We start from the raw sequence: 14601 nt of genomic DNA, 5'->3' as shown, positions 1-14601 counted from the left end.
AATGATAGAGGGAGGGGCATATGGACCCTGAAGGGTCACGGCTCAGGTAATGCAGCATGCCAGTGGCCGTTGGGGCCAAAGGGAGGGAACGAAATAGCTGAAGCAGAAGAAGGTGGAGGCATGGACTGTGTAAAGAGTGATGGGGCAGAGCAGAGGCTGGAGCAACGAGAAACTGCTCTACAGCCCGGAAGGAGCGAGAGGCATGAAGAGTCGGGAGTCGGGCCTAGTGGCTGGAGGGTCCAGGAAACCAAGGATGGGGGACTGTAGGAATCCTGAAACACAGACAATCAACACAGCAGCAGTATCTCCTCCTCACTGCAGCAGCGATTTAACTGCTAACTGCTTCACAGGCTTCTGGTCCGCGTTCTATTGGCTGATCACTTCTCTCTCCCTACAGAACCAAAAGGGTTCTAAGCTCTAAGAGAAAGAGGGAGCGCTGATCACTTAGATCTTCACTGGAAGGGTGACCCCACTTGAACCATCTTGAACTACAGGCCATGGGTAAACCCTAACACTAACCCCTAACCCTGATCCCTAACCCTGACCCCTAACCCTGACCCCTTCCGAGCTGGATACACTGCTCGGGCTTCCTGGAGAAATTCAAGGGACGCTACATTATATGGACAAAAGTATTGGGACACCTGGTCGTTCAATGTTTCTTCTGAAATGAAGAGTTGCTGTGAGGATTTGATTGCATTCAGCAACAAGAGCATTTGTGAGATCAGGATGTTGGATGATCAGCATCCCACCTGATCCCCAACTCCCCAAGCCATCCCAAAAGTATTGGATGGAGCACCATCATTCCAGAGAACACAGTTCTTCCACTGCACCACAGCTCAATGCTGGGGGGCTTTATACCCCTCTAGCCCACGCCTGACATTAGCCATCTCTACGTGGACTAGACCAGCTGTGTGTGTGTGTGCATTGACACATCTGTGTCTGCAATGGGTGCAACTTAAAGTAGCTGAATGCATTCATCAGAAGGGGTGTCTGCAAACTTCTGGACAGCTAAAGTGGTCCTATTATGGTGTCCCAGGTGTCTCATGCTATAGATTTTTACCTCTCGATGAAGCCGATGGTCAGGCGGTTTGTCTCCTCTGCTCTGAAGGGTTTGGAGGCTGCTCTCCTTCCATCACCTGAAACACAACCCAGGAGATTCACATTACCTGATCCTGGGTTGGAGAGCTACGCTGGAACCAGTCATGCTGCAAGATCTGATGCAGCTTAGGCCTCTGGGTGGGGTTTCGCTGCAGACACCTTCGAATCAGGCTGCAGCATTCTGTGCAGAGGGTGGGATTGGGTGGGAGACAGATGATTAGGTAAGACATTGACCTTCTCTTCAGTTCTCATAATATCTCCAATATCTCTAAAAGACAACCACAAAAATCCATCATTCTAAACTTCTAAGAGTCTCTCAAGGATGCTCTCAGTAACCTCACCATTGGATAGATCTTCTCTGAAGCACAGGGGCCCCTCGACGATTTCCTGCTCCTTTGTGAAGGGCAGGTGTCCATTAACCAGCCTGAACAGTAGGACTCCCAGAGACCAGACTGTTGCAGGACTGGCGTAGTACCTCCCCTTCAGAAAGAACTCCGGAGGGCAGTACTGAAAGGTGCCTGAGAACATAAACGAAGAAGAAGAGAATCAAGGAGTCCAGAACTTCATTCCTCTACATTACCCTCACAGTGAAGTGGCTATTGGACCTTAGGCCCCTTTCAGGATCATGTTTTAAAGGTGACGTGTAAATTTAGGGCCATGAGCTCCATTTTACCTGAAAAATCACGATAGCCACTTTTCTTGATCCAGTCCCCACAGCCGAAGTCGATCAGTTTCAGCTCTGAGGTGTCCATATTGATCAGGAAGTTCTCCAGCTTGATGTCCCTGTGCAGGACACCTCGCTTGTGGCATGTTCTCGCTGCCTCCACTGCCTGGACCATAATCTGACTGGCTATCTCCTCAGAGAAGGAACCTCCGCACTGGGCAATTAAGGTGTTCAAGTCCATACAAGGATCAGGGCGCTCCAGGATCAGGATGTAGAGCTTAGGCTCATCAAACCACTCGATGAGCTTTATGATGCTGCTGATGGGTGGCTGGCTCATCCTCTTCATTAGAGCCACTTCTATTGGCACGGCCTTGAGCTCAACAGGCTGCAGGAAGGCAGTACAGGGTTAGGTCAATGGTGAGGGCAGTGAAGAACAGTGATGTTTAGGAGCATGATGTGTGATTGGACAGTAAAATCTGGGTTCCAGCTGTACTTACGCATTGGACATATTCATCATCGGCCTGTTTTATGACAAATTTAATGGCCACCTGCACACAGAGACAACACAGGGTGTTAATATTATGAGGACTGAAAAGGGAATAGAGAAGATGATGCAGTTATGAAGGATGGATTTGAGAACCTGTAGGCCATCAGCAACACGGGTTCCCTCGAAGACGGACCCAAAGCCTCCCTCGCCCAATTTCTCTCCAGTGATATATAGAGAGGAAAAAGTGTCTGTGGAAAATAAACAGTGTTAGAACTGAACATCAGCTTTCTCACCTCATCTCTCCAGAGCTGAGCTATTAGCATCACAGGCTATGAAGGATGCAGTGGTATCTACTGACCGTGGACATGGATAAACATCAGTACTTCCAGTAAGTCCAGGTCACTTAGGAGGAAATGACAATAAACACTGGACCACTTCATTGTGGACAGTGGTCCAGCCAATGAGCTAACCTGGCTTCAAGGCTTTCCGCTGTCTTCGCGTGGTTATCGTGGGCCGGCTGACTTCCACCTTCCTTCTCTTCCCTGCCGGGGCTTCAGTTTTGGGCACCTCGGATGTTCCCTGTGAAATCTGCTGGGTAACCTCCTCCTGTCTTCTCCTCTTTCTACGTCTGATATCTGAGTACAGGATATAAGGGGTTGAATATTTACAGACTGATGGAGAGAATGGAGTCGGGAGAGGTTCTGATTCCCTTAACTCTTAATAAAATTCTGAGCCTGAGTCCTAAATCTAAAATCTAATGAAACGAACAAAGGGTTCATCTATAAAATCAGATTCCAGCAGTTCTGTATGAAGGACCTGTAGCTGTAGACTTCTGCTCCATCGTCTACTGCTGTATGAACCAAATTTGCAGCTTCCTTTTCCTAATTTTTACCTGTATTGGTAAGACTATCGCTAATTATATTGCTAAGACGATTGCTAATACTAATCTAACTGATGAGACTATCTCTAAGACTATGGCTAAACTAACTGCTAAGACTATTTCTAAGCGAGTCTCTAAGACTTGCTAAATCAAACGCTGAGACTATCTCTAAGACTATCTCTAAGACGATCGCGGCGCAAATCGCTAAGACAGAGTCTCGTCTCCTGTGTCTTCCTCAGTGACCTGAGAAGAAATGCCAAAATTCCGAGCTCAGGGGGCGATGAGCTCATCCACTGTGACATCACAATTAGAACGATCTGCTTGGTTGCCATGCCGATAACTGGAACTGGTGTTTGAACTCCACCCCATGTGTCCTCTATTAAAGCAGAAAGATGCTCCTGAGAGATGATTTGTCTTTGCAAAGATAAAAGACTAAAGATAAAAGTGAAATTAACGATGTTCTGATGCTCATTAACATCTTCATCACTTTGATCCCATTTTTAAACTGGAAAAGAAAGCTGTCCATCATCATTTTCCTGTGGAGTCTCACTTCCCCCTGTAATACCTAATGTTGACCAGTAGGTGTCGTACTGTATCAGCTGAGGTCTGTAGGAAATGGAACTGCTGTATGAACAGCGCAACATCTCTCAAAAGTGAAGCCACCACAGGTCTAGCGCCTCTGCTGGTTGGTTGCAGTGTGATGTGTAGCTCCGCCCATCCCCATATGTTTCAAAGACAGAACAGCCCAGTTTCCTCCTCATTTTCCTCCTCTGACCCGTATTTCCATCTCCAGGGTCGAATTCCAACAGTTAGTTTTGCCTGTGCTAATATTAGCCCATTATAGTGAAATACTGTACTTAGGGTTCCACATAGGGACCATCCCCAAACACCACCCCCCCCTTTCTAATCACCCACTGCACTACCACCTCTTCACCAGGGTAATCAGATAGGGACTTCCCTCAGTCAGTGCTTGGCTGGGTTAAGCCCACCTCTACACTTTACTGTTGCTGTAAGCAGAACACAGCAACCCCTAGATCCAATACTGGCTTGGCAAGGATCCAGTAGTACAGTCTAACACTGTGTTTGTGGTCCATCGTCTGAACCGCCAAGTGGTCAGACCTACAGACCTACTACAAGAACAAGACAAAAGCCCACACCTAATACTTCCACACAGGGTCCAGCCCATCCCCTTCATCCATATCCTATCCACCTCCAGCACTGCAAGCTCTTCACAGGGGTCCAATAGCACATCTATCGCCACCGTCCAATGAAAAACGGCGGAGAAGACAAAAATGTGCTGAACTTTTAATGGAAGTCAACGTAAAATAAGAGCTTTTCACTAATAATTTAGAGCATTTCTATTGGTCCGTTCATCCAGAGGTATTTACACAGTGTTATGAGCAGCTACGGGGTTCAAACCATGGAGAAAACTGGAGATACATGGACAACTTCAGCTTCAGTGTAGCATGCTGGGAGAACATCGCTACATCGTGAGGATGTCTTAAACCGAGTGATGGACAGCCTCGGCTGGATCAGACCGTCTGCAGGACCTCACTGCCCATTAGATGCTAGTAGCTGAGTTGTAGTCGAGCTGAATAGACGTTAGGTCAACGTTAGAGCGTCAACATTACCTTCATTAGATCAACGTTCCAGTCTGATATTGATTCATTGTCACTTTCACTCTCTGAATTATTAACATTAAAATAACGTTGAATTTCTAACAAAACATCGTCGGAAAACTGACACTACTTCAGCCATCTTTAAACGGTAAAATGTGGTGAATCAGCCCTGCTGATGATGGATTCCAGCTGAATATGGAAAAGAATAATAGACTTTTCAAGGGCTTTGAAGGTCTCTCGCTACTTTTTGTACTGTTTACTAAAAATTGAGGACGTAAGAGGACGTAAAATCATCACAATCACAATCACATGCTGAACTACATCAAATATCCATCTTATGTTTTACCCTGGATGAGCTTGATCCTCAACCTGCCCTCCGTTAATGTTGATGGTTCAGGTTCTAGATCAGGTGCAGAACTTCCACCCAAGCAGTCTGGAGAACAGCAGAGTTTACAGCACAGCTTCGAAAAGATTAAAGCGTAAAGATTTTACACCTCGGTCAGATTTCATTCCAACATACTGTATTATAACGCTAGCTAGCTCGTTAAATTGACCTCATGATCATTACAATCACACTGCCTGCGCTAATGTCAGCTATTTAGCTCCCCATGCTAATCTCCAAGCTGCACTAGCCTGACATTATGTGAACAATAGCAGTAAGCTAGCTAAAAACTAGCTAAAATCTCTGGTCACATTTTAATCAGGCATTTTACCTCAGTAATGTACCTAGAGAGTCCAATTTACCTCATGATAGTTCAAACTGTACTATAAATGCTAACATTAGCTAGCTAGCTCCCCATGCTAATGACTGAAAGGTAAACTAGTGTATACGCTGCATTAGCCTGACCAACACCAGTAAGCTAGCTAAAATCTCCAGTCACAGCCAGGCATTTACTCTCAGTAATGTAAAGCTAAATAATATATTGCTTTATAATAATTAATATTCAGTCAGAACTGATATTTATTACCTATAATCTCTCAGAAACTGAACATTTTTATGTTTTGGGTTTTTTTTTTACCTCAGATCAAAAATCAATGATGTAAAAACAACACCTTGCTCTGGGGTAATGAATGACATATTACTTTGTTCAGAACTACTCGCAGAAATCATCTTTATCATCTTTTTGGAGCAGTTTTGGGTGTTTTTAGATTAAACATTAAAATTAAATTTTTATTCCCTGTCAAATGTTCAGGACAGAAAATGAACATTTCAGATCAAACGTTATCAAACAAAGTTATCATTAACTGAGCAAGCGTGGTGTTAATGTTGAATAAGGCTATTTTCCTATCGATTAATCTGTTGATTATTTTATTGATTAGTCGATTCATCTAAACGATTAATTTTCTTTCAAAAAGTTCAATTAAGATTTTGAATTTCATTTTATTTTGGCAGAATTTTTTTAGAATGCAGAATAAAACAAATAGTGAACAAAGGTTTACGTGTTAAAGAGTAAAACTGTAGGTTTAAACTGGGAACTTTAGCATGATAGTCTGCAGTGCAAGACCATACTATCCACACTAACGTTAGCTTGCTAGCTCCGTTAATCAACGTAATTCCACAGAATCTAGCTTTAACCTTTTCTCTTAGTCACGTTTTCACTGGAAATGCTAAGCTAGCAGGCAGTTTCACAAGGTTTAAAGATTTTGAACTGTATAAAACATTAAAGTTTAATATTATTACCACATACTAAAATCTAACTAGTTAAATTTACCTCATGATAGTTAAAATTTTACTATCCACACTAACGTTAGCTTGCTAGCTCCGTTAATCAACGTAAAATCACAGATCTAGCTTTAACCTTTTCTGTTAGTCAAGTTTTCACTGGAAATGCTAAGCTAGCAGGCAGTGTCACAATGTTTAAAGATTTTTAAGTTGGATATTATTACAATATACTAATACCTAACTAGTCAAATTTACCTCATTATAGTTCAAATTGTACTATCCACAATAACATTAGCTAGCTAGCGAGAGCTAGCTAGGTAACTAGTGTATGTGTTGCACTAGCCTGACATTATCTGGGAATGAAAAGTAAGCTAGCTAAAAAACAAACTAAAATCTTTAATATTTTTTTGGGTTGAGGTTAAAGTTTGGATTAGGGCCAGGATAAGGATTAGGACTGGGTTTGGATTGAGGTTAAAGTTTGGATTAGGGCCAGGATAAGAGTTAGGATTGGTTTTTGGGTTGAGGTTAAGGTTTGGATTAGGGACAGGATAAGGGTTAGGATTGGGTTTTTAGTTGAGGTTAAGGTTTGGATTAGGGCCAGGATAAGGGTTAGGATTGGCTTTTGGGTTGAGGTTAAAGTTTGGATTAGGGACAAGATAAGGGTTAGGATTGGGTTTTGGGTTGAGGTTAAGGTTTGGATTAGCGCCAGGATAAGGATTAGGATTGGGTTTTGGGTTGAGGTTAAAGTTTGGATTAGGGCCAGGATAAGGGTTAGGATTGGGTTTGGGTTGAGGTTAAGGTTTGGATTAGGGCCAGGATAAGGGTTAGGATTGGGTTTTGGGTTGAGGTTAAGGTTTGGATTAGGGCCAGGATAAGGGTTAGGATTGGGTTTGGATTGAGGTCAAAGTTTGGATTAGGGCCAGGATAAGGGTTAGGATTGGGTTTTGGGTTGAGGTTAAGGTTTGGATTAGGGCCAGGATAAGGGTTAGGATTGGGTTTTGGGTTGAGGTTAAGGTTTGGATTAGGGTCAAGATAAGGGTTAGGATTGGGTTTTGGGTTGAGGTTAAGGTTTGGATTAGGGCCAGGATAAGGGTTAGGATTGGGTTTGGGTTGAGGTTAAGGTTTGGATTAGGGCCAGGATAAGGGTTAGGATTGGGTTTTGGGTTGAGGTCAAGGTTTGGATTAGGTCAGGATAAGGGTTAGGATTGGGTTTTGGGTTGAGGTCAAGGTTTGGATTAGGTCCAGGATAAGGGTTAGGATTTGGTTTTGGGTTGAGGCTAAGGTTTGGATTAGGGCCAGGATAAGGGTTAGGATTGGGTTTTGGGTTGAGGTCAAGGTTTGGATTAGGGCCAGGATAAGGGTTAGGATTGGTTTTTGGGTTGAGGTTAAAGTTTGGATTAGGGCCAGGATAAGAGTTAGGATTGGGTTTTGGGTTGAGGTTAAGGTTTGGATTAGGGCCAGGATAAGGGTTAGGATTGGTTTTTGGGTTGAGGTTAAAGTTTGGATTAGGGTTGAGGTTAAAGTTTGAATTAGGGCCAGGATAAGGGTTAGGATTGGGTTTTGGGTTGAGGTTAAGGTTTGGATTAGGGCCAGGATAAGGGTTAGGATTGGGTTTTGGGTTGAGGTTAAGGTTTGGATTAGGGCCAGGATAAGGGTTAGGATTGGGTTTTGGGTTGAGGTTAAGGTTTGGATTAGGGCCAGGATAAGGGTTAGGATTGGTTTTTTGGGTTGAGGTTAAAGTCTGGATTAGGGCCAGGATAAGGGTTAGGATTGGGTTTTTGGTTGAGGTTAAGGTTTGAATTTGAGCCAGGATAAGGGTTAAGATTGGGTTTTGGGTTAAGGTTAAGGTTTGGATTAGGGCCAGGATAAGGGTTAAGATTGGGTTTTGGGTTGAGGTTAAGGTTTGGATTAGGGCCAGGATAAGGGTTAGGATTGGGTTTTGGGTTGAGGTTAAGGTTTGGATTAGGGCCAGGATAAGGGTTAGGATTGGTTTTTGGGTTGAGGTTAAAGTCTGGATTAGGGCCAGGATAAGGGTTAGGATTGGGTTTTGGGTTGAGGTTAAGGTTTGAATTTGAGCCAGGATAAGGGTTAAGATTGGGTTTTGGGTTAAGGTTAAGGTTTGGATTAGGGCCAGGATAAGAGTTAGGTATGGGTTTTGGGTTGAGGTTAAAGTTTGGATTAGGTCCAGGATAAGGGTTAAGATTGGGTTTTGGGTTGAGGTTAAAGTTTGGATTAGGGCCAGGATAAGGGTTAGGATTGGTTTTTGGGTTGAGGTTAAAGTCTGGATTAGGGCCAGGATAAGGGTTAGGATTGGGTTTTGGGTTGAGGTTAAGGTTTGGATTTGAGCCAGGATAAGGGTTAAGATTGGGTTTTGGGTTAAGGTTAAGGTTTGGATTAGGGCCAGGATACGAGTTAGGTATGGGTTTTGGGTTGAGGTTAAAGTTTGGATTAGGTCCAGGATAAGGGTTAAGATTGGGTTTTGGGTTGAGGTTAAGGTTTGGATTAGGGCCAGGATAAGGGTTAAGATTGGGTTTTGGGTTGAGGTTAAGGTTTAGATTAGGGCCAGGATAAGAGTTAGGATTAATAATTATGCAGGTGAGTGGGCCAAAATTCCTCCACAGCGCTGTAAAAGATTCATTGCCAATAATCGCAAACGCTTGATTGCAGTTGTTGCTGCTAAAGGTAGCCTAACCAGTTATTAGGTGTAGGGGGCAATCACTTTTTAACACAGAGCCATGTAGGTTTGGGTTTTTTTCCCCTAAATAATAAAAACCTTAATTTAAAAATGACATTTTGTGTTTGTGTTATCTTTGTGTAATATTTAAATTTGTTTAATGATCTGAAACATTTAAGTGTGACAAACACAAAGAAGATATCAAGAAGGGGGCAAACACTTTTTCACACCGCTGTATCTACTTCCTGTTTTGGTATGGTGTCTCCAGTAAATAAATAGCCCACCACAGTGTCCTTGATTGAAGTATACCCTACTCCATTACAGTTTATCATCAAATATGTTTGAAGTTGTTTCCTATCAAAGTTCAAAAGAATCCAATGAACTGTGTACGAGGAGTTTGTAAAAATATATGAAAAATGAACAAATTCCAAAATGCCGACTTCTTGTTGGGTGGAGTCACTCGTACCAATGTTAGTCGTGTGTGTAATGATGTCAGTTTTATCGAAACCAAAAAAAAATATGTGAAAATTTGCAAATTCCAATATGGCCGACTTCCTGGACACTGGCCACACCCAAATTCCAAAATGCCCCCTTTCCTGTTGGGTGAAGTCACCAGAGGTGACAATGTTAGTCGTGTATGTAATGATGTCCATTATGTCCAAATCAAATTTCAAACATTTCTGAGCAATTATGCCCACACCCAAGGCAAATGACCAAAGAAACCAATGCATAGAATATAGCATATAGGTGGCGCTATAGAGCCCCTGAGATACCTCCATGCTAAATTGTGATGTCAGATCAAAAGATGGCTAAAGATGTTTCATGAGTTTCCATCCTTTGTTGTATCCATCCAGGATGTGTTCACTTCCTGTAAATGGTATCTGGGCTTGCCACAACATTTGACGAGAGTTCAACCGAGACCGCCAAATTACACCCTGGAGATGGAAATACAGTTCAGAGGAGGAAAATGAGGAGGAAACTGGGCTGTTCTGTCTTTGAAACATATGGGGATGGGCGGAGCTACACATCATACTGCAACCAACCAGCAGAGGCGCTAGACCTGTGGTGGCTTCACTTTTGAGAGATGTTGCGCTGTTCATACAGCAGTTCCATTTCCTACAGACCTCAGCTTATACAGTACGACACCTACTGGTCAACATTAGGTATTACAGGGGGAAGTGAGACTCCACAGGGAAATGATGATGGCCAGCTTTCTCTTCCAGTTTAAAAATGGGATCAAAGTGATGAAGATGTTAATGAGCATCAGAACATCGTTAATTTCACTTTTATGTTTAGTCTTTTATCTTTGCAAAGACAAATCATCTCTCAGAAGCATCTTTCTGCTTTAATAGAGGACACATGGGGTGGAGTCCAAACACAAGTTCCAGTTATCGGCATGGCAACCAAGCAGATCGTTCTAATTGTGATGTCACAGTGGATGAGCTCATCACCCCCTGAGCTCGGAATTTTGGCATTTCTTCTCAGGTCACTGAGGAAGACACAGGAGACGAGACTCTGTCTTAGCGATTTGCGCCGCGATCGTCTTAGAGATAGTCTTAGAGATAGTCTCAGCGTTTGATTTAGCAAGTCTTAGAGACTCGCTTAGAAATAGTCTTAGCAGTTAGTTTAGCCATAGTCTTAGAGATAGTCTCATCAGTTAGATTAGTATTAGCAATAGTCTTAGCAATATAATTAGCGATAGTCTTACCAATACAGGTAAAAATTAGGAAAAGGAAGCTGCAGATTTGGTTCATACAGCAGTAGACGATGGAGCAGAAGTCTACAGCTACAGGTCCTTCATACAGAACTGCTGGAATCTGATTTTATAGATGAACCCTTTGTTTGTTTCATTAGATTTTAGATTTAGGACTCAGGCTCCAGTTTTCCACTCTGTAATGTGAACTGAAATGAGCACTGTTAGGAATTTTATTAAGAGTTAAGGGAATCGGAACCTCTCCCGACTCCATTCTCTACTTCAGTCTGTAAATATCCAACCCCTTATATCCTGTACTCAGATATCAGACGTAGAAAGAGGAGAAGACAGGAGGAGGTTACCCAGCAGATTTCACAGGGAACATCCAAGGTACCCAAACCTGAAGCCCCGGCAGGGAAGAGAAGGAAGGTGGAAGTCAGCCGGCCCACGATAACCACGCGAAGACAGCGGAAAGCCTTGAAGCCAGGTTAGCTCATTGGCCGGACCACTGTCCACAATGAAGTGGTTCAGTGTTTAGTGTCATTTCCTCCTAAGTGACCTGGACTTACTGGAAGTGGAAGTACTGATGTTTATCCACGTCCACGGTCAGTAGATACCACTGCATCCTTCATAGCCTGTGATGCTAATAGCTCAGCTCTGGAGAGATGAGGTGAGAAAGCTGATGTTCAGTTCTAACACTGTTTATTTTCCACAGACACTTTTTCCTCTCTATATATCACTGGAGAGAAATTGGGCGAGGGAGGCTTTGGGTCCGTCTTCGAGGGAACCCGTGTTGCTGATGGCCTACAGGTTCTCAAATCCATCCTTCATAACTGCATCATCTCCTCTATTGCCTTTTCAGTCCTCATAATATTAACACCCTGTGTTGTCTCTGTGTGCAGGTGGCCATTAAATTTGTCATAAAACAGGCCGATGATAAATATGTCCAATGCGTAAGTACAGCTGGAACCCAGATTTTACTGTCCAATCACACATCATGCTCCTAAACATCACTATTCTTCACTGCCCTCCCCATTGACCTAACCCTGTACTGCCTTCCTGCAGCCTGTTGAGCTCAAGGCCGTGCCAATAGAAGTGGCTCTAATGAAGAGGATGAGCCAGCCACCCATCAGCAGCATCATAAAGCTCATCGAGTGGTTTGATGAGCCTAAGCTCTACATCCTGATCCTGGAGCGCCCTGATCCTTGTATGGACTTGAACACCTTAATTGCCCAGTGCGGAGGTTCCTTCTCTGAGGAGATAGCCAGTCAGATTATGGTCCAGGCAGTGGAGGCAGCAAGAACATGCCACAAGCGAGGTGTCCTGCACAGAGACATCAAGCTGGAGAACTTCCTGTTCAATATGGACACCTCAGAGCTGAAACTGATCGACTTTGGCTGCGGGGACTGGATCAAGAAAAGTGGCTATCGTGATTTTTCAGGTAAAATGGAGCTCATGGCCCTAAATTTACACGTGACCTTTAAAACATGATCCTGAAAGGGGCCTAAGGTCCAATAGCCACTTCACTGTGAGGGTAATGTAGAGGAATGAAGTTCTGGACTCCTTGATTCTCTTCTTCTTCGTTTATGTTCTCAGGCACCTTTCAGTACTGCCCTCCGGAGTTCTTTCTGAAAGGGAGGTACTACGCCAGTCCTGCAACAGTCTGGTCTCTGGGAGTCCTACTGTTCAGGCTGGTTAATGGACACCTGCCCTTCACAAAGGAGCAGGAAATTGTCGAGGGGCCCCTGTGCTTCAGAGAAGACCTATCCAATGGTGAGGTTACTGAGAGCATCCTTGCGAGACTCTTAGAAGTTCAGAATGATGGATTTTTGTGGTTGTCTTTTAGAGATATTGGAGATATTATGAGAACTGAAGAGAAGGTCAATGTCATACCTAATCATCTGTCTCCCACCCAATCCCACCCTCTGCACAGAATGCTGCAGCCTGATTCGAAGGTGTCTGCAGCGAAACCCCGCCCAGAGGCCTAAGCTGCATCAGATCTTGCAGCATGACTGGTTCCAGTGCAGCTCTCCAACCCAGGATCAGGTAATGTGAATCTCCTGGGTTGTGTTTCAAGTGATGGAAGGAGAGCAGCCTCCACACCCTTCAGAGCAGAGAAGACAAACCGTCTGACCATCGGCTTCATCGAGAGGTAAAAATCTATAGCATGAGACACCTGGGACACCATAATAGGACCACTTTAGCTGTCCAGAAGTTTGCAGACACCCCTTCTGATGAATGCATTCAGCTACTTTAAGTTGCACCCATTGCTGACACAGATGTGCCAATGCACACACACACACAGCTGGTCTAGTCCACGTAGAGATGGCTAATGCCAGGCGTGGGCTAGTGGGGCATAAAGCCCCCCAGCATTGAGCTGTGGTGCAGTGGAAGAACTGTGTTCTCTGGAATGATGGTGCTCCATCCAATACTTTTGGGATGGTTCGGGGAGTTGGGGATCAGGTGGGATGCTGATCATCCAACATCCTGATCTCACGAATGCTCTTGTTGCTGAATGCAATCAAATCCTCATAGCAATTCTCAAATGTTCTCCAATATGTAGTAGAAAGATTTCCCTGGACAGTAGAGACTGTAACTCCAACAAAAGCGACTCTTCATTTCAGAAGAAACATTGAATCACCAGGTGTCCTAATACTTTTGTCCCCATAGTGTAGCATTTCTTGTATCATTTTTCCAGGAAGCCCGAGCAGTGTATCCAGCTCAGAAAGGGTCAGGGTTAGGGGTCAGGGTTAGGGGTCAGGGTTGGGGTTAGTGTTAGGTTTAAGTTAGGCTTAGGGTTTACCCATGGCCTGTAGTTCAAGAGGGTTCAAGTGGGGTCACCCTTCCAGTGAAGATCTAAGTGATCAGCGCTCCCTCTTTCTCTTAGAGCTTAGAACCCTTTTGGTTCTGTAGGGAGAGAGAAGTGATCAGCCAATAGAACGCGGACCAGAAGCCTGTGAAGCAGTTAGCAGTTAAATCGCTGCTGCAGTGAGGAGGAGATACTGCTGCTGTGTTGATTGTCTGTGTTTCAGGATTCCTACAGTCCCCCATCCTTGGTTTCCTGGACCCTCCAGCCACTAGGCCCGACTCCCGACTCTTCATGCCTCTCGCTCCTTCTGGGCTGTAGAGCAGTTTCTCGTTGCTCCAGCCTCTGCTTTGCCCCATCACTCTTTACACAGTCCATGCCTCCACCTTCTTCTGCTTCAGCTATTTCGTTCCCTCCCTTTGGCCCCAACGGCCACTGGCATGCTGCATTACCTGAGCCGTGACCCTTCAGGGTCCATATGCCCCTCCCTCTATCATTGTCTGCCCCAGGAGTCTCCCGATTGGCTCCCTGTCCTTCGGCTTGATTTTTTCTTTGCCCCTGCGACTCCATGCGTACGTCGTCATGAGGCTTCTCTCGCTGTGTCCAGACCTCACAAGGCCGTTGCAGGATTCAGTCCCGCTCCCTTTGCCTGGACCAGCGTAGCCTTCCTGGACGATTCGCTCGTCGCCCGACCCGACTGCTACCCTCAAACAGCCAATCCCTGCGTTACGTCCACTGTTGCTAAGAAGTAAGTTCAGAAGTACAGAAGTACTAAAAAGTAACTTTCCACAATCCGGCGCCAACCAGAGGAGGATGGGTTCCCCACTTGAGCCTTGGTTCCTCTCAAGGTTTCTTCCTGGCTTCTCAGGGAGTTTTTCCTTGCCACTGTTGCCCTCGGCTTGCTCATTAGGGGTCTAGGCCCGGATTCCTATTAATCACTAGCAACACAATGGACTCATTTTAATGGAACCGTTTACCGAACCGCCGTCTTACCGATCTGACCTCGAGCTTCCCAGC

The 14601-nt window shown here is 44.6% G+C and overlaps 2 protein-coding genes across 2 annotated transcripts; one reads left to right on the top strand and one right to left on the bottom strand.

Annotated features, from left to right (window-relative positions):
- Positions 1-1056: 1056 nt before the first annotated feature.
- Positions 1057-3090, bottom strand: LOC140565130 (serine/threonine-protein kinase pim-1-like). Its single transcript, XM_072690938.1, has 8 exons — positions 3066-3090; positions 2720-2884; positions 2403-2497; positions 2260-2310; positions 1772-2147; positions 1440-1616; positions 1190-1279; positions 1057-1136 (listed from the first exon to the last, which is right to left on the bottom strand). Exons 1-8 carry the CDS (start codon positions 3088-3090, stop codon positions 1057-1059), a joined length of 1059 nt encoding a protein of 352 aa, XP_072547039.1.
- A 6579-nt stretch (positions 3091-9669) lies between these two features.
- On the top strand, positions 9670-14336 carry LOC140565129 (serine/threonine-protein kinase pim-1-like). Its single transcript, XM_072690937.1, has 9 exons — positions 9670-9703; positions 11101-11265; positions 11494-11588; positions 11681-11731; positions 11844-12219; positions 12375-12551; positions 12712-12799; positions 12856-12930; positions 14192-14336. The coding sequence occupies exons 1-9, from the start codon at positions 9670-9672 to the stop codon at positions 14334-14336; spliced, it is 1206 nt and encodes a 401-aa protein (XP_072547038.1).
- The last annotated feature ends 265 nt before the right edge of the window (positions 14337-14601 follow it).

Source organism: Salminus brasiliensis, chromosome 11 (assembly GCF_030463535.1).
Source record: "Salminus brasiliensis chromosome 11, fSalBra1.hap2, whole genome shotgun sequence".
In the NCBI taxonomy this organism is placed as follows: Eukaryota; Metazoa; Chordata; class Actinopteri; order Characiformes; family Bryconidae; genus Salminus; species Salminus brasiliensis.
The sequence above is the reverse complement of the archived record's forward strand: the minus strand, read 5'-3'. Positions and strand labels throughout refer to the sequence as shown.